General features: G+C 38.6%; 4 protein-coding genes across 4 annotated transcripts; all 4 read left to right on the forward strand.

The window, feature by feature from the left end:
- Positions 1-177: 177 nt before the first annotated feature.
- Positions 178-2,820, forward strand: LOC145896174 (mitochondrial inner membrane protein OXA1L-like). Its single transcript, XM_082985052.1, has 5 exons — positions 178-624; positions 731-845; positions 1,204-1,441; positions 1,840-2,002; positions 2,249-2,820. The coding sequence occupies exons 1-5, from the start codon at positions 178-180 to the stop codon at positions 2,522-2,524; spliced, it is 1,239 nt and encodes a 412-aa protein (XP_082841178.1). The 3' UTR covers positions 2,525-2,820.
- On the forward strand, positions 2,803-9,442 carry LOC145896172 (RAD50-interacting protein 1-like). The gene is made up of 17 exons (XM_082985050.1): positions 2,803-3,001; positions 3,280-3,521; positions 3,789-3,968; positions 4,077-4,253; positions 4,574-4,665; positions 4,819-4,988; positions 5,232-5,324; positions 5,615-5,719; positions 5,985-6,114; positions 6,403-6,544; positions 6,746-6,836; positions 6,897-7,001; positions 7,244-7,324; positions 7,415-7,569; positions 7,970-8,150; positions 8,339-8,457; positions 8,973-9,442. Exons 1-17 carry the CDS (start codon positions 2,873-2,875, stop codon positions 9,181-9,183), a joined length of 2,403 nt encoding a protein of 800 aa, XP_082841176.1. The 5' UTR covers positions 2,803-2,872; the 3' UTR covers positions 9,184-9,442.
- Positions 9,443-13,168: 3,726 nt separating this feature from the next.
- On the forward strand, positions 13,169-19,845 carry LOC145896164 (polypeptide N-acetylgalactosaminyltransferase 4-like). The gene is made up of 11 exons (XM_082985040.1): positions 13,169-13,531; positions 13,865-14,085; positions 14,427-14,593; positions 14,984-15,133; positions 15,325-15,451; positions 16,305-16,521; positions 16,908-17,096; positions 17,353-17,487; positions 17,893-18,003; positions 18,336-18,482; positions 18,787-19,845. The coding sequence occupies exons 1-11, from the start codon at positions 13,211-13,213 to the stop codon at positions 18,910-18,912; spliced, it is 1,911 nt and encodes a 636-aa protein (XP_082841166.1). The 5' UTR covers positions 13,169-13,210; the 3' UTR covers positions 18,913-19,845.
- A 524-nt stretch (positions 19,846-20,369) lies between these two features.
- On the forward strand, positions 20,370-24,327 carry LOC145894697 (polypeptide N-acetylgalactosaminyltransferase 4-like). The gene is made up of 8 exons (XM_082983335.1): positions 20,370-20,407; positions 20,760-20,877; positions 21,264-21,443; positions 21,967-22,110; positions 22,451-22,558; positions 22,911-23,057; positions 23,458-23,596; positions 24,176-24,327. Exons 1-8 carry the CDS (start codon positions 20,370-20,372, stop codon positions 24,325-24,327), a joined length of 1,026 nt encoding a protein of 341 aa, XP_082839461.1.
- Positions 24,328-25,169: the final 842 nt, after the last annotated feature.

Below are 25,169 nucleotides of genomic sequence, written 5' to 3' on the forward strand. Positions count from 1 at the left end.
TGAGATGTAAGTTTAAAAGAGATTGGTGTTTCTTTTTTGTTTACTGCCAATTCCTTCCGCTTTTACAGTTACGAACCATTTTTATCAGTGCCATGACTGAACTTGTCTTTTGATTTTTTACAGAGTTAGACTGGCAGTTTGTATATATATATATCAATGCTGTAATTGGGATTCACAATGCTTCATTTAAAGGCGGGTTTTGTGACAGCCATGAGGCTGAGGACCTTGACCTGCAGAAACTGTTCCCTTCTGCAAAACTCCCGTATGGGACAGAAACCATTGCAAGGATTCCACACCAACGCTGTTCGAAACTTTGCTTTCAGCGCAAAAACATTTAACGATGCCCAACAAACAGTTACTGTCAGCAGTACAAATGTTCTTCCTGTTGCCACAGACACGATATCGATAGTTGACCCACCGTTTGTCGACATGGGCCTGGGAACTGGTTTGTGGCCTTACCACTGGATCCAAACTGGCCTTGAATGGTTCTACATCACCACTGGGTGTCCATGGTGGCTGACCATTCTAGCTGGAACTTGTATTGTACGAACTATTATGCTGCCTGTTTACGTCAAAACGCGGAAGCAGATTATACACTTGCAGAACAAAATGCCCGAACAACAAGTATGTAATACAAATGTGGCGTTATGTAATATGCTAATATTATCAGATATACATTCCTGAGCAATTCATATGGTTGACATAAAACACTGTAAAATGTTCTGTTTAGAAATATTTGGAAAAGTTGCAAGAAGCAAAAGTTAGTGGGTCTTACAACAAACAAATGCATGCGACGAAAAGATTGCAAACTTACATGAAAGAAAGCAAAACTGGACCAATAAGAAGTACTTGTTTTCTTTTTGTGTCATAAAGTAATGATAATTAAGTTAAACTTACGAGGCCATACGTTAGACCTGTGGCTCCCAAACTTCTTTGCATGTGACGCACTTGGAAAGATTCACTGCACTTAATTGAAACTCTTTATTTCCTATATGATTTTAGTCATAAAAGACTGACTTAAACTGTTTTTGCCCTCCATTTAAACTGTTATGTAATGCACTTGGAAACTTGAAATGATACACTAGGGCCCAAAGAAGCACGGTTTAACAAACACTACTTAAGTACCCATCTATTCCACTACTGATTAGAGTTAATTTTACTCCATCGTACGAGCAAATATTCAAATTAGTTTCTACTTTACAGATTTAATGGTAAACCTGCCCATGCCGTTCCTGTTCATGTCCATGATGATGGCCCTCCGCCAAATAACAGCAGTGCCCGTTCCCTCGCTGGAAGCCACACAATTTCTGTGGCTTGAAAGCCTGAGTTCACCAGATCCGTATTATTTACTCCCCTTGATCACTGGAAGCTTGCTGGGAATATCTTTACACATTCAATTCAAAAGTGGAATGGTGAACATTCCTTCAGCCAATTTGCAAAAGTGAGAGGTCAAATAGCATTTGATTGTCAAAGTGCTCTACAGTGTTTCTGTGAGACTGTATTTTTATGTGATTTGCAATTGTAATTTTGTTTTGCTGTGTAATTATTATGCTTAGTCATCTCTCCTATGTTCAGTCAGTTAAAAGGAAATTTAATATTTTTTTAAGTTATGCCTTTTTCAGTCAAAGTATATATACACAGAATTTTGAGTAAAAGCCATGTTTGAAGTAAATGTTTATTATAATACCATTAGGTTGTGATTACTTTGGAATTTGTAAACCTGTCATTTTAAAAACAACTAAAAATGACCCATTAATATTGGGTCCATACTCGAGATAAGTCAAATCTTGGTCAAAAAGGCTGGCCAGAGTTGCATTATAGCAATTTCATTGTTCTTAGGTTCGCATTTGTGATCCCATACATTCCCGTCATAGCCTTGCCACTTTTCCTTGGAAGGTCAGCGAGTGGAGTGACTTTGTACATTTTAATCAACACTGTATTCACCCTGGGAAGTGTATGGTTATTGGCAAATCCAAACGTTAAAAAATGGCTTAATTTTCCGGTGAGTCTTGTCTTGTCTTTTAAACTGACTCATTAAGTTTGGCATGCCTGCAGTGATAAATAATCTTTATGTCTTGTTTGTGGAATTGTATCCATGTGGAAAATAATTATGTCATAGTTATGAATTTACTGACTAATATTGTGCAAGTGTTTCCATTGCACAATGCATGTACAGAGCTGTAAACATCGACGCGTTGGACTGAGTTTTCGCTGATTTCAATGTATAAGCTACGTAATGTGTTATTAGGTGTTGGAGAAAAACGACTTGACAGGAACCTCAATAACACAATCCTTTAAAGACTTAATGAAGTCGACCAGGGAGAAAGCTCAGCGGAAACAAGAAATTCACAACATCAAGAAAATGAAGAAACAAAGCATTAAAGATAGAAAAAAGGCCCTGAAAAAAGCTCCCCCAGTGACTTACGCCATTGGTTCAGAAGCAGTTTACAAAAGAAAAGTTCCCGATTTTGTGGCGATGTGGAACAATAAGCCACCAAATATTTATGATCAGCAAAACAAGTGATAACTGTGTTTGACTTTATCATTTTGAAAATATATTTTGCACTGCAAATGTCATGCAGTGATCCCTACAGTTTGTGATGTGGCTCCATTCCATTCAACATTCACATAGTGTTTATAATAAGTTCTAAAAATTATGCCACAAAATCGCCAGTTGAAGGTTTTCTGGAGATTACTAATATTCATGGTGCTTCTGGTTTAAAACTTGTGTTTGTGAAAATGTCAACAATGTTTGCAGATTACCCAAAGAGATGTTTTTGATGTTCTGGTAAAACATTGAAATGGCTCTTTTTGTTTAAGGCTGTTGAATTGTAATAGTAGCTGTAGGGTGAGTTTGAAATGGTTTGTAAAAATGTCGTCGTACAATGTCGCTGTAAGCAAATTTGTTAACGACACTTTTGGTTCTGATGTTAAAAACTTGCAGAAAGTTGAACGAATTTATGCAGATGTTCTGAAGAAAAAAGAGGATTTGGAAAAGCAAGTAAGAATTGGTTACACGGCAGTTATTGGCTTATGATATGGAAACATTTACAATATAAAATATAATTTAATGAGACTAGTCAATATACGTTTGTAGCAAGTATTTTTTTTATTATGTTTTCAATTGCATAAAGTAAGAAACTGAATCTCTTCAAAAACAACAGTGTGAATTTGTTATGTTAAAACTTTTACTAAATTTGTATATCTGCTAACATGAACTTCATTACAGTTTATGGCACAAGGACCTGTTTTATATTCATCTTTTATTTCATTTTTCAGTTGTCCCTGATAGCAAATGATGTTCCAACCAAAATAGAGGGATCCATTGATGCCGCAAGAAGCAGTTTGGATGAGGCTGATGAGTTGCAGTTGCATCGTGAGCACGCAGAAGAAGAAGTGACCGATTACCTAAAGAAAACTGAACTAGCCGAGAAAAATTATGAGGACAGTACAAGGAGGAATGGGGCAGTTGAAAAATGTCGAACTTATTTACGATGGATTTCCAAAGTGGAAGATACCAGGTTTGTTTATAAACCAACACAAGCTATAAATTTTGCCAACTAGTTCACTTTAAAAAACAGAGAATTAAACTTTTTTATTTTTTTAAACTAACGTGGCCTCAATAATTTGAAGTGATGTTTCCGACTTTGTTTCAAATTTTAAATAATATTGTTACTGTTCTGTATTAAGCGGGATGAAGTAAGCATATGTTATGAAAGGATTCAAAAAACTACCACTTACATTATGACTGCATAATATTGTGCAATAAAGTTGGGTGTGTTCTTTAGTGCCGGAATTCAGCAATGCATCCTAAGTGACAGCATTGGAGAAGCATGCAAGACTTTCAAGCTACTCGTGGGTTTCAGCTCTCAACTTAACAAGAAAAGTACCAGCTGTCTAAACTTGGACTCTTACCTTACAAAGACCATAATGTTTTGGTACAAAATTCTCAAAGAAAAGTTAAGCAGGTGATATTAAAATCTTAAGAAAGCCACTGCATCCCTTTCATTGTGCTTCTATGTGAGCTTGTCAAGCTTTTGTACTTTTGTGTTTGTAAGACTCTTTTTTTCTTTTAGTGAGCTGGAGGGACTTCTGAAACAGATCAACTGGCCGTTTGTATCCAACCCGGGCCCAAATAAACTCCCGAAAACCAGTGAGAAGTTGGATAAATCTGCTCCAAGTCCTTTTACAGCTCCTGACCCAGCTACTAATCTTGATAAAATATTTGGTAGCCTGATTCGTATTGAACTACCGTATCCTTTAAAGAACAGTGGCTTATATATACACATCTATCTTTAAGAATTAGGTGTCTATGACAACATTACATTGGTATAAAACATATCTAAAAATTACTTGGTTCATATAATTGAGTAATTTGCTTATTTTTGATGTCTGTGGTTTAGCCATATTATTTATTTTCTTTTAACCAATAAAGCCAATAAAGTAAAACCAATAAAGCTGTTTATCACAGGTTAACAAAACCTTGTAATTTAAAAATTTAAAAAAGTTATGTTCTTGTGGTGATGTTGTAATTTAAGTGCTCTCCCTTATACTTTCTTTGACTTGTGACTAGTAAGCACTTGCGAAACAGATTCAATCAACAAGACCTCATGGAAAACAGTGAAGTTGCCATGGAAACCAATGCAACCAGTCAGGATACCGAAGGTAAGTTTACAATTTATTTCTCTTTTTAAAATGTTTTGGTTAAAATATAACAATTTTTAAAAACACGTGTAAAAAAATGTAAGTTTCATGGACACAATTATGGACTTTTTAATCTGTGTTTAATATTCCTAAGCTTTGTTGTGTCTCTACCAGATTCTGGCCGATTGCCATCAGTTGAGGAAACTGGAATCGAAGAGGATTGTGACTACGTTCCTCTTCCCTTCCAACTTCTTCTCCGTCCACTGAAGAAGAGGTTCCGGTACCACTTCACAGGAAAACGGGAAACAAACTCAATACACAAACCTGAGTGGTATCTTTCCCAGGTAAAAAGTGTAGCCTAGCAACTGACAGACGGTGTGGGAAAGTTTGTGTCACACTCAATAGATAATGGTTTTTTAAACACATTGTTAATAAATTTTGAGCTATAGTTTTGGCCCATTTTTTAAAAGTGTGTCATGTAATTGGTGTTGTTTGTATTTTAGGACCTTAAAAATGTTATTTGTTTTTACCTCTGGTTTGTAGGTTGTCAATTATTATTAAAAATATGTACTGTTGATTATGTAAAGGTATTGAAATGGATTGGAAACCATATTGGATTTCTTGAAAACACGATCCAGCCAATTTTGGACGAACATGACTTTGAACATGTTGATGCACTAGTAAGGGAACCACAAGAAAAGCTTCTAAATTTTTTACAATTTTTTAAATTTTATTTTTAATCCAAATCTTCTCTGCGACTTCCTACTTTACCACTGTTGTGAAAATCGTTTTATTTACAGCTAATATTTTTTTCTAATTGTTAATTTCTATTGTTTTTGGTAAAGGGTTACCTTAAGTACTGAGCTCTTTATGTTATAATAATGGTTTGTTAAACCTAAGTGTCACAAAACAGCAAAACCGTTTTTTGCATCATGTTGAACATATTTCAGTGGTGTTTTTAACCTTACAGATGGTTTTTACACAAGGACTTCTTCAACTTGTTAATGAGAAACTGTTAACTGACATGCAGGAGGTGATTGAAACAGATGAACTTTTTACACACACAGTGGATGAGGTGTGCGACTCCTAAAATCATGTGTTGTGATGGGTGATTGCATATGACAATGGTCCCAATGGTCACTTTATTACTTAGATAAGTGTGGGGTTTTGCGAAATATTTTTTTCAATGTATTCTTCAGTGTATAACAACTACATGTATTGAATGTTTTGAGCAACATTTTGGAGAAAATTTTTTTGTTTTACGAAAATGAGTAAAATGTGATAAAGTTAATAATTCAAAACTAATTTTTCAATGAACGAATAAACACGTTCATTTTCAGGTTTTGTTGTTCCACCGAGAAATGAAGTTGGCGTATTCTCTGCCAGACACTCTGATGAACATGCACAGTCCAATCAATATCCTCACCCAACCCCAATGTCTTATTAAGTGGCTCAACATAGAAAAAGCATGTGAGAATCTTCTCTTGATATTTTTGTGTGGAGTATGACATGAATATGGTTTGCAAACTTCAGTTACAAAATCCTTTTTTTAAATTTAACAAACGTATTTTGCTGATTTTGATAAAAATATTATATACTGTACCTGCTCTATAAGGTGCTCAGGTAAATTTAAAACTCTGGTGTAGGTATCCAATCGAAATCCCATCGAAATTTTTGAACGTGACATTTTAGAGTGAGGTTTTTGTACTGAAAACCATGTTAGACTTTACAAACTTTAGCACTGACTCTTGTGACCAGGTGCCGTTGAAAGGTTGGACAACTTGCTGTCATCGGAAAATGCTTGGCATTCGAAATATGAAGACAGTGACAGTGCAGACGAGATGAAAACTCCAGCTTGTGCCGAATCATTTATTGCATTATTGTTGACTATTACAGACAGGTGAAGATTACTGGAATTATGCCTTAAAATACTATCTTAGGGCAGTATTTCCCACAACAAGTTAAAAAGAGTTCACACTGATATTAATTATTTAACATCTTAAGTCAGTACATTTGTGCAGAAAAGGCATATTGTCATTTCATGTACCATGAACATTGGATAATGGTTTAAAACATATTAAACAGTGCGTTTGCTTCTAAGGTACAAGAGTCTTCCAAATTCTGTTGGGCAACTTCAGTTTTTGGATCTTCAGTTGCTATTACTTGACGATTTCAGAATACGTCTTACCCAAGTAAAATAGAATGGAAAGATTTTGCCTGCTTAGTACTGACTTTGACACTGTTGTGATTAGATGCTACGGAGTATTGGGAGAAACCAGTTCAAACAAGAGAGATTTTCCATTTTGAATGCAGCGTATTATATAACTTTGGTGCTGCAGGAGTGGGCTGACAATGTGGTGAGCATTGTATTTAACAAAAACTATATTTAAGATGAGGGTTTTGGTAAGATGCTTTACCAATGGAATTAGTTGACTTACTTTTTATCTTGTTACATCTTTCTAATAAGAACAAGACTTCTTGGGCAATTACCCTGTCTTGTTACATATTTTTTCTAATATGATTGACGTTTTTTGGACAAGTTTTGACAGCTTTATGTGTCTTGTGCTTATTTTCTAATGTGGATTTTTTGTATTTTCAGTTTTTTCTCCAGCTGAAATACCACAAGGACCAGCTTGAGACGCCATTGAGCCAACCAGCAGAACAAGAGAGAGAAAGTGAGGTATGTTTTCCACAGGATGTAGAAACCTTTTTTAGATGTGCTGTAATAATCACAAACTCGCCACAACCTGCTTTAACCTTCCCACAACAGGAAGTTCTACCGGAGCAAGACAAATCCACAGATGAAACTGTGTTCGAATCGATGATAAAGCTTTATGAGAGGATATGCAGTGAAGGAACAAAGGATTCAATCCAAGTTGTCGCCACGGAGTTTGGACTCAAATCCAACCCATACGCTTATGATGAGTAAGTTCATGTACACGCATATGCACACTTTAAAAAATCTTCTAATCGTTGTCGATTTTTTATGCATATTAACTCAAGTTTTTTGCATTTTGTAAAACTAGTAGTATCTTGGGCGATTTTGTGCTTACTTGTCTACATCCCTTTTTTCCTTTATTTTAATATTTAATAGTTGTTTATCAAAATTTTGTTTAAATCCTATACTTGTTTATTTGAATTCAATTCATTCCGAGTGTGCTGCAGACAGAGTCACAGTTTATACCTTTTAGCTATCATTAAAGCAGCTTGGTAAGTACATTGCTTATATAATAATTCTTTATGTTGGCACCAAGATTATTTATAACATAATGTACTAGAAACAAATTATTATTTCTAGTGAAATCCAAAACTGTTTGTTTTCCAGTTGGCCCAAAATGCCAGCTCCCGATGACCAGGTGGCAATGTTGGTTTCAAGATCGGCCTGTCCTATGTTGGAACTCCTACAAAACCGCCTGTTCTTGTTCGAGGAAAGTTTGTGTCCACCTCTGTTCAATCGGGTCTGGCATGAGATTGCTGAATACGTTGATGATCACCTGTTTAAAGAGGTAGTTTACGTCTGTATTTCTACCAATAGTTCAAAACAACGTAGTAATGATTTTATTTGAAAAATCCTGTACATGGTTTTAATCTTGCAGTGGTCTGCGTTTAGGGTTCCACTGACAGCTTTTGCCTCATCCCACATCAAATGCAAATTTTTAAGTCAACAAATACATTTTGAGTTTACAATTTGCAGGTTGTAATGAAAAACAGGTTCAACGAAGGCGGTGCGAATCAACTTCGGTTCGACATGCACAGAAACCTATTTCCCCTGTTCAGAACTTACTCTGCAAAACCTGAAAACTACTTCAAAAAGTAAGTGCAGTTGTCTTAGTCGAGTTACGTGGTTCCCAGTGGTCTATGAATGAAGCGCTCTCATTCAATGCTCTATTCCTCCTGTTTTGTTGTTTTATTTTTCAAACAAAATTTGCTTTTCTGTATATCCGTCTTGTTATGGCATTCCAATTTTTTGAGTGGTAAAACGTATTGGGGTGAATTTGTAAGATCTGCAAATCTTGAAGAGACCTCTTGAAGGTCTATGACTGCAAAAAAATTGAAAACCTCTGATCTTATAGTTGCATGCCAGTTTATACTAGGAAAAGTTTTTCACGGCAGTTTTCATATTGCACATTTGAAACATATCAGCCAAAATCAGTATCTTTCGTAAGCAATGGAACCAGTGATATGTTTTGAGTGATCTACAGACAGTGCACATTATTTCGAACTAATATGTCTCATCATTGCAGCTTCGTGCTCGCCAAACTGCCAGGCGATGACTCCCACTTTATGGTGACTTCATTGCTTAACTATGACTTAACTTTGCTTGGTAGAATGAAGGAGGCGTGTTTGCTGTTGAATCTACAACGTGGAAGCGCACTTTTGCTTCTGGAGATGCTCAGTGAAGAGACAGAAGATGAGGTTGCAGTTGAACATGGCCAAGATGCAAACCCTGTGAATGTATTGTCGGACATCGGGGTCACCTTATTTGCACCCAAAGATGCGGCTAAAGTGTTACGGCGCCGTATTGATTGGTTATCGTGATATTAGTGAACTTGAAAAACGGGTGTTACTGAAGAATGTGTGAAGAGGTGGTGTTGTCACTTGGTGGATTTTAAAGGATTTAACGAGGGGATGCATGTGCTTCAGTATATATTGTTGTCGTTCTTTCCTGTACAATGTATCATTGCAACAACTTTTATTACAAAAACAGTCCACGAAAAAACTTGGAAATGTTGAAATGCAATTGATACCTGCAAAAAACTTGTTTCTGGTGCGGTGCAATAAATGAACAAACCTTTCAGCCGAATTCAGTGATGCTCTTCTAGCGAAATTTGTACCCGTTAGCATCGACAAAGTGAATAACTTTACCAAAGTTGGATGGCTTTTTTAGCATCTCCATCGCCAATTATAGGAAAACAACGGTTATGAGTAACATGCGATGATTCACAGAGTTGAAAATTCCAAGCATTCCCGACTGTATTGTAGAGACGGGCTTAGCTGTAGAAAATGACATGAGCAAATCTATCACTAAGTTCAATGCAATAAAAATATGAACTGAGGTTCCTCTCTTGCTCAATTAGTTCATATTTTGAACATTAAAATCAAGAAGAGTCTTGCAGCACCACGCATGTTTTGTAACCACCTGTTATTGCAACGTGTCTTTTTATTTAAAAAAGGAAGTTTGCTTAGTAGCTTACAGCAACAAGTAAACACGCAGGCCAAATCAGACTTAGTTCCAGTTAAAGCAGCCATCAAGCATGTATTCAAACGCTGCAGTCCACAAACGAAATATAAAATAGTTCGTTTGACACCTTGAACACCCAATTCTAAAAAAAGAACATGTTTAGTCTCATTTCGGCGGTCTTTGGTACATGGTTTTGTACGCCAGTAACAAAAGGTAGACTTTGTCATTCAAGTTAATCATTAACCACAGCTGCAAAGAAGACGGACACATATTGTTAGTGGCAGATTAACTGCTGGCTCAACACCTAATGTGATAGCAATTGTGGGGGGATATTGAGCTGTTGGGACTAAATCCAATGCCACGTGTGGTCGTTACCAAAGCAACTTTCTAATTTTAGTTACGTACTTAGGCGTAAAAATTAGGTTTTGCTCTTTAGTGCACAGCAAGGTGTAAATGATATTTTGAGGCAGGCAAGTCTATTTTAGCCAAAGCCAAGACCCCTCAAATGTCAAGCGGCCCGGCATTCCACAATAGCGCACAGTCCGTCGATTGTTTCCGCATTCGAATAGCTGCGTCACAATGTTGGACGAAAAAGGCGAAAGTGAAAACAAATCTTGCCAGATCCGGGTACGTAATAGGCCACGTATTACATCACAATCGTTCATTGTGACTCGCTGTATGTTGGTCAGCAAGGTTGGTTGGTGTTTTTTAGGCTTTGAAAGTGTTTCTTGCGTTCATACAACAGCACCACTTTTCAAATTGTTGTTTCCAATTGCCCATTTTTTTTGTTTTTGTTGTAAATCGTCCTTTTAAAACTGTATGGAGTTCTCAGGGGGCAGTTATAGTGATTCAATACAGTTTTATGTGACAACAGCGAGTTTTTTGTGGAGTCTCGAATACATGATGAGAAGCTTTAAATAACAATACAAATTATTGCGTTTAAAGTTAATGAAACATTACCTGCGAAGTTACGTAAGTCAGAAAAAAAACATTGTTTCTCCGTTTCTGAGAACAATTAGGTTGTGAAAAGTGTACTGCGCTGTGTATTTTCTTAGGTACCGTCCCAAGGCCGCATTCCTTACTAATGCTTGTTCAGCCGCCAAACAGAGTTTAAATGTTGATTCAAGCTTTGGACTCTGGTCATACACTACTTTGGAGGTCCGGCTTCACAATATTTTCGGCTTGTGGCAGACGTGAAATTGATCGTAAAATTTCACAAGCAATTTTGCACGGTGTGATGGACACATTTACAACAGTTTGTCCCAAGGGAGTGTAGGAGGTATCTTATTATAGCCCTATCTACTTGAATATCTTGACTCCTGTGCGTTTGATTACGGCATTTTGTGTCATTTCCAACATATATTTATTGAGAAATGGTACCTAACATTCGAAGGCAACAGGGCCACCCATTTCGGCACGTAAAACTCAGTTTGTTAGCTTTGTGGTTTTTCTACGTGATAAATAGCGCCCAAGAACAGAGGGCAAAACAAAATGGTAAATGTGTTAAATGGACCCTAAAACCGCATACAGCTCGCAGGTAGCGTTATTACAACAAAAACCACTGTTCGTTAAGTACACACCATGATTTCATTGATACTTGCGGGAACGCCATCAAGATACTGTGGCTTGTATCGCATAGTTTGTTTTTTTAGCAACAAAAAAGCGCAAGACCAACGCTGGACTGTTAAGTTCACCCGTTAAAAGGCTTGGATGTTAACAATATTGCCAATACCTTCAGCAAAAGCGATTTCGACTGTTTAAGCACCACTCGAAAGCATAGGCGCTTTATGGCTCATGCGCCAAAACCCTTCGATGTGTATAGAAGAATGCCCATTCCGTGTTAAGCTAAGTGTTCGCGTGTACTGTTAACAAGATTTTACTGAAAGAACTAATTGTACCAACGTTTACCCCCCCAAGTTTGGGATTATGTCCTTAATTTGCCGTGCACCTTACATAATTCTATTACATGCATGTGTTTAAAATGTACCTACATGCAAAGTGATTATGTCCCTGGGAAAGTGTATTGGATTACCTACACGCTTAGCAGAGGCATCTTAAACCGATTGAAAATGGCCTCCTTAGCAAATATTTGTTTGGAGGTATTCATGCGTGACGAGCCACAGCTGGTCCACGTGACAAAGGTTTTCGTCGGCTTCTGAATCTGAAATGCCAAAGTCAGTGGCATTAACGCATGGCTTTGACAAACTGTTATACTGCACGACGATCAGTTTAGACACATTGTATAATTTACAGGAAGTTTAGAATGTTCAAAGTACCGTTGCGTTTTGGTTAATTACGGTTGTCGGTTACCTGGTGCTCTAATTGTGGCACTTTTCATCGCTTTTCTATGACGTAAGCTGTTCTACGGCTAAGGCCATAAAAGCTTTAAATTTGATAACAACTGCAGAAAGCAGTTTAGTGATGAATCTGCTCATCATTCTACATTGTTTTATTTGTTTTGGGGGAGTAGTTAACTAAATGCCTACCATCAGCCCAATCCAGATGGATGAAGCGGTAGTGGTTTGAGTAACGAGAATCAATCGATACAAATCGAGTTAGATTTTGTCTTAATTGGATTAACTTCGACCGTTTCTCACCCAAGCGCTCGGGAGAAGACTTGGCTGACTTGGAGAATATTACGCATGAAGATGTTGGGTTGTCTTGCGGTGAGGTGGCCGTACTCCCCACGGAGATAACAAATTGACAAATGTCTACCGTCGATGCTAAAACGTGAAGGGTTCCTTTCTTTCAGTTATACCTATGCGTTCTTTGGCGGGCGTTTGAGAATGTCGTTTGATTTTGTGAATGTTGCGTCGAATGCTTGTTACAAAATGTTGAGATTGAGTGTTTGGGATTGACAAGTTAACGTATTTGTTATTTCCATCGCGGTGCCTAAGGCCGTAACGCAAACATCTATATACAGAAAAAAGTTGGCCTCGCACGAACCACTCTTTACCATTCAAAATTAATGCTGTTGTATTCGCTGTTCAGGCATCCGCAAAGCATTATAAATTTGCATGCAGGGGTAGGGCGTTTTGCATGTACTAATGGCAACGCGTTTTTGCAGACCGTCTCTATGTTAGATTCAACGGGCTGTGCTTCGGTCATCAAATGTTTCGCTCGGCCGTTCTCAGCCCTTCACCTCCCACTGCATAGCTAGCGAATAAGAAATTAATTTTGAATCTGGGCGCATGACTCCAAAACTCTTACGATGAAATAGTTCTGTGTGGAAAATGAAACCCACCACAAGAAAATAAAACACAAAGCCAACTTTGTTATTTAAAAAAAATTAGAAAGGTTTAAAGTACGTAGTTAAATCACTGCATTATCGAAAACAGAATCACGTAGGAACATAGTGCACCGCTTACTGCAAAAAGACAAACAATGCGCGGACTCGTAAGATACGTGCCGCGTCGTTACCGCACGGTGGCGCTAAAGTGCGGCGTGCTGGTCGCCATCCTCGTTGTGATTTACCTCATGATGTCCGGGGATAGCAATACGACCCGAGGCGCCGGCAGAAGCGACGAAACCCACTTTGAATTTAACGACCGTCACGAGGTGGCAGCAGAGATAATCGATCGGGTGGGTGACGAAATGGAGGGGGAGCAACAGGCCCACGCCCCCGGGAGCCATCTGGGGGACAGTATTGGCTTGGACGAGAAGGCTGGCGGTAATTTCTCGGAGGAAGGAATTCTAAAGCCCGAGGTTGGAGCTCGTTTCTTTGTTCTGTTTAAAACGTTGAAGGTGTCGATTGTACACGAAACAATTTTCGCTTACATGACGTCACAAACCCGCTCGGCGTGATGTCTCGGATCTTATTTGAAACGTGGAAGGTGTCGTTTGTAGACTAGACAATTTGGGCTTACATGACGTCATATTCCCGATCGGCGTGACGTCACGGATCTTATTTAAAACGTTGAAGGTGTCGTTTGTAGACGAAACAATTTAGGCTTATTTGACGTCACAGGCCTGATCGGCGTGACGTCACGGATTTTGTTTAAAAATCTGAATCAACTGAACGGCGATTGTGTTGCGCAGAAGTACGAGTATTACACCGAACAGGAGCTGAAGCCGCGTTTCGAGCGACCTCCGACCGACCCGTCGGGTTTGGGCGAGTTTGGGAGGGCGGCGAGGATTCTCGACAACAGCGAGGAGACGAAGAAGAAAGTAAAAGAGGGTTGGGACAAGCACGCATTTAACCACTACGTGTGTGAGAAGATATCCCTCCATCGAAACCTGGGAGATAAAAGGGACAAAGAGTAAACAGAATTTGTTTATATACTTTAGACGAGGTTTATTAAGTCTTTGCGCAACGGGGTCACCAAGTTGGCATTTCCGTTTGAAGGTGGTGTATAGAGTTTGGAAACGCTTTTCCAGTTAAATACGTTTTCCAAAACGGCAACAGCCGGTAACGTTTGCAAAAGATGGCAGGATTTGTATTTCATTAAATGTTACTATACATAATATACGCACAACTGTCAGTCAGCATTATAAAATTGGCACGGAGCTGTACTAAATTATGAAATACTACCATACAATATTGTTTTTAATTGGAAGCATATAAAAACAATGCAGTCTTACATTATACCTTTAACTCCAGGTGCAAGGAGCGGAAGTGGAGGAAACCAGTCCCGGATGCCTCGGTCATCATCATCTTCCACAACGAGGCATGGTGCGCTCTCCTGCGGACCGTTCATAGCGTCCTTGAAAATTCGCCTAAAGCTATGCTGAAGGAAGTGATATTGGTCGACGACGCGAGCACGTTCGGTAAGTTTGTTTTACTTTAAAAGTGTATAGTCCCGCGTGTGTTCTAGTACTAATGTAGTGCAAATAAATGATAGTGCAGTCTTCGCAAACTGTAGTTGTTTAAAATTTTGTTTCTGTCCTATATGAGTTCGAAAACACGTTTATAAAGACTGCCTATTTGCTGTTTATTCAAAAAAGTATATTTCTCCTAATAAGGCATCATCGGTTTCCGCAACTTGTTCAAATATGTCCGGGTAAACTTCTTTGCAGTTCTGGTAAAGTAGATACCTTTTTAACGTAGTAATTTCAGGACCTTTAAAGATGCTGCGGAACAGAAAAGTATTTTTCGGTGGTTTAACGTCCTTATGTCACTGATTGGAACATTTCATGGTGACTAAAATTTTTACACAGACGACCTTGGAAAAAAACTGGAAGATTACGTCGCCAAACTGGAGATAGTAAAGATCATAAGATTACCTGAAAGGTCCGGATTAATTCAAGCCAGGCTCGCCGGGGCCGAGGCAGCTGAGGGAAAAGTTCTCACCTTCCTTGATTCGCATTGTAAGTTGACGTCATAGTCGTAGTTTATCTACTGTCACATTCATTTTTTTTTACCACACCGGGATTCGAACCCTGGATATCCTGGCCACGAATCCCGATCTGGTTTTCTTCTTGTTATATGGGAAGGGCACTTGCCCAATGCTGCCGCCCTGTCACACTTGGTGTTACTTTTACCTTGAAACATGCTATAGGCGAGTGCGCACCTCATTGGTTGGAGCCGCTGTTGGAACGGATTGCCGAAGACCCGACGAGGGTGGTATGTCCGGTCATAGAAGTGATAGACGCCGACAATTTTGCGATGAGTCTAACCACATCCAGGTAGGTTAAACTTTTTGTCAAGCACATCCCTTTAAAGTGGTTTGTACATTTTTTCAACTCGAAGTAGAAGCACAAGTGTTTTGTGTCTGGGCCTGGGCCTGGGCCTGGGCCTGGGCCTGGGCCTGGGCCTGGGAGGTTTTTGTAAAAAAGTGCCGGATAAATATGTATTTTTTATTCTGCGACCTGTTAAAGTTCCGGTGTTTCGGAGAAAAAGCATTGACCTATTCAGTTACACTTGAACTGCGTTTGTGTGGCCGGGTGTTATTTCGTTTGTATTTTTTATTTATTTGCAACCTTTCACATTTAGAAACTAAGGCTCTTCGTGTCTGTGTAACCCTTTAGTTTTCACATAGCATTTATTGGTGGTAGATTTAATCGGGTGTGGTTTTAACTCTGTTGTCTAAATGAGGCTTTTGTGAGTATTTTGCCTCGCGAAGAAAAGTGTGACGGTGAGTGTGATTTTCAACTTTAATGTATTTAACCACTGAATAAATTCGTTAATTCATTACCAGTTGACAGACGTGTTATCGTCGAATGCAATGACGAAGTTTCCCTGACTTTAAACAACAAAATGCCCTATACTATAAATAAGATTATATTTCTGCATGCGAAGTTAACGCGCCTCACACACGACAAGACTGAAGGATAAAGCAAAGAACAAAAACTGTTGGTGGTCTAAATAAAACGAAACAACAACAATTAAAAAATCTTATAAGTCTGCTATCAAGTCAATATATTGCAACAATAGTTAACCATAACATCCACACAACTTGTAGAACCATAGATCTTATCCTAAGAACCAAACCTGAACATGGTTTGCATTGTTTTCCTAACGCCGACATTGTCTACAAAGGGGGGTGCAGCGCGGAATTCTCGGCTGGAGTTTGAACTTCAACTGGGCTCCACAACGCGCTACTGCGGGCAAGAACACGCGAAGTGACGAAGCGATCGCCTCCCCCACCATGGCGGGTGGCCTGTTTGCGATGAGCAAGAGATACTTCAACCACCTCGGCACCTACGATCCAGAGATGAAAGTTTGGGGCGGTGAAAATATAGAGATGTCGCTTCGTGTGAGTTGAACACTGGGTGGCGTAATGTAACATTCCACACCTTTTTAGGTCTTTTTTTTACCACACCGGGATTTGAATCCAGGATATCCTAGCCACGAAGCAATTCGACCAATTAAAAATCAGTTACATCATAAAAGTTGTCAAGGGCATTATCAACACAGTATTTCGTCTCCATATCCTAGTTTACCGCTCAGTCTAGTCTCCCACAAGGCTGACCGGTGATTTCTAAATCTCAAATTTTAATTTACTAGAACATTTTAATTTTATACCCACAATCCCCCGTCTAACAAAAAGCGACTTAAGTGATGAAAGGGACAAAGACTAAGTTTTACAAAGCTTCTTGCAAAGTAAGTTAAGGTTATTCCCGTTGTTTTCCGTCCGCTCAGATCTGGACTTGCGGCGGAAGTCTGGAAATCCATCCCTGCTCTCACGTGGGTCACATATTCCGCAAGAGGGCGCCCTACTCACATCCGGGTGGAAGTTCGGTGATTACCCGGAACAACAAACGAGTGGCCGAAGTGTGGTTGGACGATTATAAGGAACAATATTACAAGCGCGTCCCCAGCGCCAAGTCGGTAAGAGCTGTTCTTTGCATCTGGTGTTGTGCAATGTTACCACAGTGTACATGGTATGCGAGGTTATAAGCCTAACTGAAGCAATAATATGCATTTAAAAATGTGCACCATTGACTTTTTTTTACCTTATTGGTAATTAAAACAAGTACTTTGATGCGTGGGAAAAAGTAAGATGTATTTATATTGTATGTCTAAGTGTATTGATGACACTGCTTTGTATCTTTTGATTTTTGATTCAATTGTCTTAACAATACAGATAGATGCGGGCGATATTTCAATGAGAGTCAAACTCCGGAAAGACCTCAAGTGCAAAAGTTTCAAGTGGTATCTCACAAACATTTATCCGGACCTGTACGCCCCGCCCAAAGAAGATATCTTGTTCAGAGGAGAGGTGAGAAACTTGGAATCTATTGCGACGGATTTAAGAAAATATGCCTTTCTTGACGTCACAAACTAAATCTTAAAACGATAGAACGACATGTCAATAGATAAAAAAGGAATTACATGTCTTACTTTCAAGATGATCGTGAAATTGGTGTATTTTGTTGTGAAAGTAGCCGAACAGGTGCGGGGACAAAGAAATATTGATTCTATATTTGCAAATTACGATGATAATAAAGATCACAGCATTCATCCCCAGTATCTTGTTTACATAAGTTTATTTCCAACGTCTCACAGCAGTGGCGTCCAATATTAATCTTATTGAATGACTGAACGCGATTTGTTTGTGTTGGAAATGCAAAAAAACGAGTTTTTGCAGTGATACGATTGATTTACAACTATTTTTTGATATCAGTGGCACAACGGAGATAAGGATGGCAAATATTGCCTCGACTCGGCCAACCCTGATGGGAAAGTAGGTGTAAAAGCGAACATGTACATCTGCCACGGGATGGGAGTTAACCAGGTAAATTCTTACTCCACTCAGACCAACTTGTCGTGAGAAAGAGGCTCCAGATCCTGCCATAGACTGCAATGCCTAGGCTGCGAAGCTTGTAAACCTACTCAGACCAAAATATTAAGTTTATACAAACGAATTTAAGTGAAGTAAATGTAAGTTTCTTGTTGCCATTGCCTCGTAAAACTCAAGGCTGTTTACAAGTTTATTATGTGTTTAATCACAGAATAACAGAGTTTTTACCTCAAATATTTTACTTTTAAACCCAATCCCTACTATCAGTAATTTCTCAACTAATGTTTATGCAGAAAAAAGAAACATAACGTAATGTTTGCTCATAGGATTTTGAATACACACGTCAGAAAGAGATACGTCACAATTACGTCAAAGAACTGTGCATGCAACCTGACGGCGCAACATTAATCGCTCAAGAGTGCGTGTACCCCAGGGCACCAGTCCTTGCTCAACAGAAATGGGAAATTACTGATGTAAGTTCCAGTTTTTCTTTAGTAGTTTTGTGTGTTTCATGCTGCCGTATGACAAGGCAGGACCCGTTCAACCGCTAAGCTCCAGTAGCGCAGTCGGTGGGGTGTTGTAAGCCCAGAGTCGTGAGTTCAAACCTCACCGGGAGCTAGCTTTTCAGATCTTGCTCCGACTTGTCGGGGAAAAGTGGCTGATCCAGCTTGGCTGCAGTGTCTGTGAATCAATAATATTTTGTGAAAACACTGTTATTTATACCTTTTGTAAAAATTGTGGTCATTTTTGTCAATTTTCTTTGCTTTTTCCCGTCAGGACGGCCACATCAAACACATTCTATCGCAAAAATGCATCGAAGCTGTCGACACCTACGTGCTCGTGCAACCCTGCTTGGACAAACCTTCACAAAAATGGACAGTAAAGGAGATTACACGGCGCTAACGTAATCCGCAGAAGGCTGCATAGAACCTCTGGTGGTTGCGCAATTGTTTTGCGCGACAGGTGGAGGGGTTGTATGGGTATATACTGTAAATGTAGCAAACGTTGTTCCGTTCGGAATTGGAACGTTTTCGAAGTGCTGGATCGGACCCTAGTGCCTTCTGCGTATAGAAGTAGTGCCCTTAAATGTAGCTGGTTGCAAAAGTTACAGAAAAATGCAGTGTAAGTCGCCCGAACCCCAGAAACTGTTAAATTATTAAACAAGTTTAGAAATCATTTTTTTTTGTAAAAACTATTTGAATAAATGTGATTTGATGACACATTTAAAATGAAAAAATACAAAACAAATGAATTTAAAAATAATATAATAACTGATTTCGTCAACAAAAAGTAACAGAAGTTCGCCGTGTTATTTTTGTATCGATAAGTTTTTGCGTAAAAGCGATGAATGGCTTCGTGATTCAACGCCACAATCAACAGCAGCAATACATGACGTATGCATAAAAAATTCCACACGGGGTAACACAGTTTTTGTTTTTTGTGGTCTTTGCAATCTTATCATAAACTTCATTTGTACCACTTTATTTATTACGCGGAACAGTTAAAATTGAATTGACAATACTGAATTGAAAGTACCTGGTTTATTTATTTGCACAAACTAACGCATAGTTCGTGCATTCACACGTTGATGTACTGTATCTTTAATTCTTCCTTGTCCAAGGTTTGAATACTAGTTAAGTGAAAATACTCGTTTGATTGTTCCTATTATTTTTTTGTTACTGTGCCTGCATCGGTTCCTTAAATTATTACCAAACTTATCCGTTTTAAGTATTTCATTGTGTGAAAAAAGCCTTGCAGGACGAAAAAACTGAAGCGATTTGTCAGCTATGTTTGTGTTCCTTCGTCTGTGTATTTATCTGGTGCAATATGCCCACAGAAAAACAAGTGTCTGTTTTTTTTTGACTTGACCAGCATTTACGTAGGTTCCAATCGCAACCATGCTTACAGTATTATTGTGAGCGGTGGGCGTATTACAGGTTGTCGATCCAATAACTGTTCTCTTGCCAAATTTCGTCAAATATCAGATAATCATTGTTGTTTCTGATTAACTTTGTAAGTGTTAGACGTATCAAATATTTTGTTCTTGAATAGTAATTATTGTTTGCGGGGCAAGTTAACAAAAAGGTTTTGGTTCTCTGAGACCCCAGGAGGGACAATTTGACCCCCTGGAAAACAGAAACAAAACACACACAAGCGCGGACAATTGGAAATATAAAAAAAACCTCATGATTTTTGTCTGTGGTCGTTGATACTTTGTGGATTTTACGTAAAAAAAAATTTCCCTACTGATTAACCGCAACATCATCTCCCCACTTTTCACGTGCGACAGAAATGTTCCTCAAGGATCTTTCGGGTGGGGTCTCGAATTCCGATGGGCGACACAACCTGGCAACAAAGGAATGGAAATTCAGGAAAACTCGAGAGATCAAGCTTTCACGTAAGAACGGTTTTGTCTTCGATCGCGCGTTATTTTGTTGTAAAAATTTGTGGAAAAATTTCTGATTACGTTTTTCTGGCATCACAATTGACAAACTGCGTTTTTAATGATTTTGTTTAAAAAAAATCGTATGTATTAACACAATAATGTATCATGCAATGGCAGGATCGCCCCACTGCGCAGATCCGACTTCGCGATCACAGCTATCGTATCGAGATCATTAGGTTCACCGACTTCACAGCCCAGGCATTGCAGCCAAGCTGGCCAGTTTGAAACAAACGTAGACGTTTAGAAATTTGAATAAAAAATTACCAGTGTCAGATATGTTTACAACAAGGCAATATTGTTTCAGTACACCGGTCATGGCAGGGGCTGTGTACTGCGCTGACAAGGAGCATTTCTTTCGGGTTGGATCTTACGACGAGGGCATGAAAGGAATTGGATCTGAAAATCTTGAGCTTTCCTTTAGAGTACGGTTTTACATTATACACGCAGACTAGAAGTTTTTTAATTTTTTTTTACCTGTTTAGGAAATCTCGTCACAGAGTTTGAAACTAATGTTGTTTCTCTTTGATGCAAAGCATTATTTTATCAGCTAAATATAGCGAATAATACGATTTATGTGAGCTGCAATGGCCACTGTATCGACCCATGTATCGACCCACTGTATCGACCCAAAAAGGTCTCTTCAGTGTAGTTCGGTGTGACCCATAAGGTCTCATCAAAGTATTATTTTGTCGACAAACTTTTTGTTGATTTTCATAAAATCCAAACAACCCGCTATTTGCTCTCTTGATTAAATTGTGCATAAATTGCGGAAAAACTGCGATTTTGACGCAAATAAATCTTTGAAAAGATCTGGATTTGCGGAGGATCAATTGAGATTGTTCCCTGCTCCCGCGTGGGACACATCGGGAGGAGGAGGAAGCCGTACATGAAGAAGACCGATCACGAGGCTGTCCTCCAGAACAAGATGAGAGTTGCAGAATTATGGATGGGAGATTACAAGTGGATGTTCTATAGGAGAACCCCGAAGGTAAAATCTCAACAATAAGTTCATGATTTACTGTTGTTGTTTTTCAGTCGACGTAAAATCGTTTTTGTGTTTACTGTAAGGTGGGCGAAATATATATTCCTGATAAAAAGCCAGGCTGATCCTGTAGTAAAAAGTTACTGTTTTCTTTGTTAAGTTCAGGTAACTTTAGTCTTGACCCTAAAAAGATAATGCCTTTCATAGAGGTTATGTTTATGCCACATAAAAAAGCTTACCATAGCCGTTTAAAACATCGATGGATTCATAAACAATTATATGTGGCTGCTTGCAAATAGCAAAGAAGAGTAAAAATTAAAATCGAAAGCAATAGTTTCTGAATTCTAATTTCTTGAAAAGCTCATAGCAGCTCTCTGTCATATAGAGGAAAAATTTTGTATTTCTGCAACAAAATGCGGACATCGGACAACGCAAACAAAGTATGGTAATCGTTACCAAAAACTACAAATCGGTGACCGCCAGTTTTGTGCTTGCCATACGTCCATATTATTTCACATTTGACCTTTAGGCCCGAACCATGTACCTGCCAGACTTGGAGGACCGACAACGGCTTCATGAGGAACTGCAGTGCGGGAATTTCGAGTGGTACATGAAGGAGGTTTACCCGGATCTGCATATCGTCCCATACGAGGACCTGATTTTACACGGCGAGGTTCGTATCGCAGTGAAAATCTAATCAAAGGTTTTAAATTCAAATCCGTGCATTGCTCTTTTGTTTGTTTTAAAAAATAATTTCGTTGTTTGATGGAACTGTATAGGTACTGAGGTATATTAAAGGACCAGCCGAAGACATTTGATTTACAAATTATCTTCAAATATTCTATTTCAAAAGTTTGTTCCATTCTGTTAGTTCATATAGTGACAACGAGAAAGTATATTTCCCAATAACGTTACTCGATTGTTGTCAGTTATTTGGGCGGCGTCATTTCTGTTTTGTAGAATTTGTAGTTGTTTTTATTTATGTCACTTTAAACCGATTTTACTTTTTCTAGATTCGTTGCTCCAGCAACGAGGATTGGTGTTTGGAGTCCAACAATCTCCATGGCAACCCTGGTTCTGTCGTGGATGTTGCTCCGTGTCATCTGCTAGGAAAAGGCCAGGTCGGTTTTACGTTTCGCACAGTGTAAAAGACGTATTAATACCAACTTAAACCTTGTAGTTGAACAGTGAGCATAAAAAACATGAAAAGAGCAACATTACAGAGTAGTGTTATTATAGCTTTCTTGTTCGGCAACGGAACAACAAAGCATGCAATCACCGGTCAATTTAACGCAAACTGCCGCAAATCTCTAAATGTGGGGAGTTTTTTAATTATTAAAGTGCAAAAAGATATATATTTTTACAAAATGGCTTTTAAGTATGAATTCTAACACACTTTCCGCTGAAAACATCAAATTATTTCCCGACAAGCACAGCCATGAGAGCATTAAAATTTTTTTTATCTTTTTGCAGTACTTTGAACTGACGGAGCAAGGCGAAATACGACAAAATACCATTTCCGAGTTGTGTCTGGCGGCCAGAGGATCTGAGGTGTGGACGGAAAAATGTCGCTACCCCTGGCACGATGTGCCTGCTGCTCACAAGTGGCTTGTTTTACCGGTGAGTGATAAACACTTGCGGAAGCAGAGGGTCATGGTATAAATAGGAAACTGCTTGAGACAGCATTGGGCAAAAGCGCCGACAAATATAACCATATCGGTATTTGTGTGCAGGATAACTTGGGTTCGAATCCCAATGTAACCCAGATCCACTACGCTTGCTCATCAATTTGACTCAATTGATAACTTGAGTTAGAATCCCAAGGAAAATGGTTTAACATTTGTTTCTCCTTTACATATAGTGCGAGTAATGACGATTGAGCCAAATTCATGAGCAAGCGTAATGGACCTGGAAAACACATGCATGTAGTAGCATACTATTGAGAACACTTATTTGCAAAGACAAAAAACAATTCCACTGAGATATTCAAGAGACCACCATGATACATTTCTTTGAACAGGACGGACACATTTATCATTCCGAGACCAACCTGTGCTTGACCGGCAACATTAAGAAGCGAAGCGTCCATCTGTTAAAATGTGTGAAGCAGGGAACTAGTCAGATTTGGATATTCAACCAACGTGATGGATACCAGGAAAGTAGGTACAAGAAAAAATAAGCAAAAAGCTTTAAAGTAGGTACAAGAAAAAATAAGCAAAAAGCTTTAAAGTACGTACAACAGCAAATAAGCAAAAAGCTTTAAAGTAGGTACAACAGAAAAAGCAAAAAGCTTCAAAGTAGGTACTGCAACAACAAAAAGATCCAGCTTTAAATTTGAAGCATGTGAATATTTTGAAGGCCAGAAAATGTTTTTCAAGCATATTAATTTATTTGTGTCATTTATTACTTCACAAAGCTGTTCGAAAACGAAGATAATTTGCTTTGAATTCTGACGGAATTACTTTGAATTGAAACAAATACGCAACATATTTTTTTCCAAATTAGTTGGGAGTGTCATAAACTTTTGATTTATTTATTGCCTCAAACAGCTCGGGTTTTTAACTAGATGTTTTTTTTTTTGAAAAAGTATTTAATTTATTTCTTGAAAAAAGAATGCAATTTTTAATTTATTTTGCCACACCGAGATTCGAACCCAGGATATCCTGTTCATGAATCCTTATCAGGTTTCCTTCTTGTTTTGTGGTCCGGGCGCCTCCACCGATCTTTTTACTTTGTAGAACCGGCGGAGGAGGAGACAATTCAACTAGTGGAAGAACTGGTTGGAAAGTTGACGGAAAAGGGGAATTCCACCAGGTCTTCCCCCAAACTGGATAAGTTTATCGAGGGTGTCGTGGCAAACTTGACCAAGAAGGAAGTGAAAAGGCAGTGACTGAATAGAGTTGCTTAACGATTTAGGAAGACCGAGGGCGCGGTGATGGTGCGATTTTTTAAAAAAAGGTTTTACGTGTCCGCGTGGCCATAACGGGCAATAAATTCAACACAAACGTTCGGTTATCTTGGTGGTTGTGTTTTTGTAACCAACTACATCCGCAGTTAAACATCATCAGTCGATTCACATGACATTGTAGGTAGGAGGGAATCGTGTCAGTAAATTATCAAAGTTCGACTACAGCACAATTGATTCTGCAAACACCATACCATTAAACTACCAGGAAAGGGCACATGAATGTTCTCTTGGGGGCGGTTGTTATTCAAAATCTTATGTGACGTAATAAAAGCGATTTTGGTCGCTAGTAAATAGCAATATTTGCGTCAAGCAAAGCACGACTTTTGCGACTTTTTTCATTGTTTTTAGATTTTTCGTCCCTGCCCATTACTCTCATTTAAACGCAACGCATAATGCGAAAACCTTGTTTCAATCGATCCAGGACTATTTTGTAGAATGAAATCTTTCACTTTAAAGAGAGATTATAGAAAAAAAAGCGTCGAAAGAAAGATGTGTAATTGTGGCACATTCGTTTGAATAAACACACACAGGATTCTAACGCCAAATGTCAGGTACACAGGGTTGGCTTAGGTTTGGAAACTAAAACAAGAACAATTGGAGAAAATTTATATAGATTATCTGCAATGCTGTGGTGAATGCAGTATTACTGTTTTATTGACCCCTTTGAGGACGGTGTCTCCCTAAACAGGGATGTCAATCAAAGTATGTTCACAAAAGTTGGATAAAGTTTGTTTTTAACATTTTTGGGCTTGAAAACAAAATAT

Source organism: Ascidia mentula, chromosome 3, assembly GCF_947561715.1.
Source record: "Ascidia mentula chromosome 3, kaAscMent1.1, whole genome shotgun sequence".
In the NCBI taxonomy this organism is placed as follows: Eukaryota; Metazoa; Chordata; class Ascidiacea; order Phlebobranchia; family Ascidiidae; genus Ascidia; species Ascidia mentula.

Coding starts and splice junctions, on each gene's coding strand:
- LOC145896174 (XM_082985052.1), top strand. CDS start 178: ATGCTTCATTTAAAGGCGGGTTTTGTGACAGCCATGAGGCTGAGGACC. Junction 846..1,203: donor CAAAACTGGACCAATAAGAA/GTACTTGTTTTC, acceptor TCTACTTTACAG/ATTTAATGGTAAACCTGCCC. Junction 1,442..1,839: donor CCTTCAGCCAATTTGCAAAA/GTGAGAGGTCAA, acceptor CATTGTTCTTAG/GTTCGCATTTGTGATCCCAT.
- LOC145896172 (XM_082985050.1), top strand. CDS start 2,873: ATGTCGTCGTACAATGTCGCTGTAAGCAAATTTGTTAACGACACTTTT. Junction 7,002..7,243: donor AGGAGTGGGCTGACAATGTG/GTGAGCATTGTA, acceptor TTGTATTTTCAG/TTTTTTCTCCAGCTGAAATA. Junction 7,570..7,969: donor AACCCATACGCTTATGATGA/GTAAGTTCATGT, acceptor TTTGTTTTCCAG/TTGGCCCAAAATGCCAGCTC.
- LOC145896164 (XM_082985040.1), top strand. CDS start 13,211: ATGCGCGGACTCGTAAGATACGTGCCGCGTCGTTACCGCACGGTGGCG. Junction 13,532..13,864: donor AAGGAATTCTAAAGCCCGAG/GTTGGAGCTCGT, acceptor TGTGTTGCGCAG/AAGTACGAGTATTACACCGA. Junction 18,483..18,786: donor AGAAATGGGAAATTACTGAT/GTAAGTTCCAGT, acceptor TTTTCCCGTCAG/GACGGCCACATCAAACACAT.
- LOC145894697 (XM_082983335.1), top strand. CDS start 20,370: ATGGAAATTCAGGAAAACTCGAGAGATCAAGCTTTCAC. Junction 20,878..21,263: donor ATCTTGAGCTTTCCTTTAGA/GTACGGTTTTAC, acceptor ATCTTTGAAAAG/ATCTGGATTTGCGGAGGATC. Junction 22,559..22,910: donor ATCTGCTAGGAAAAGGCCAG/GTCGGTTTTACG, acceptor ATCTTTTTGCAG/TACTTTGAACTGACGGAGCA.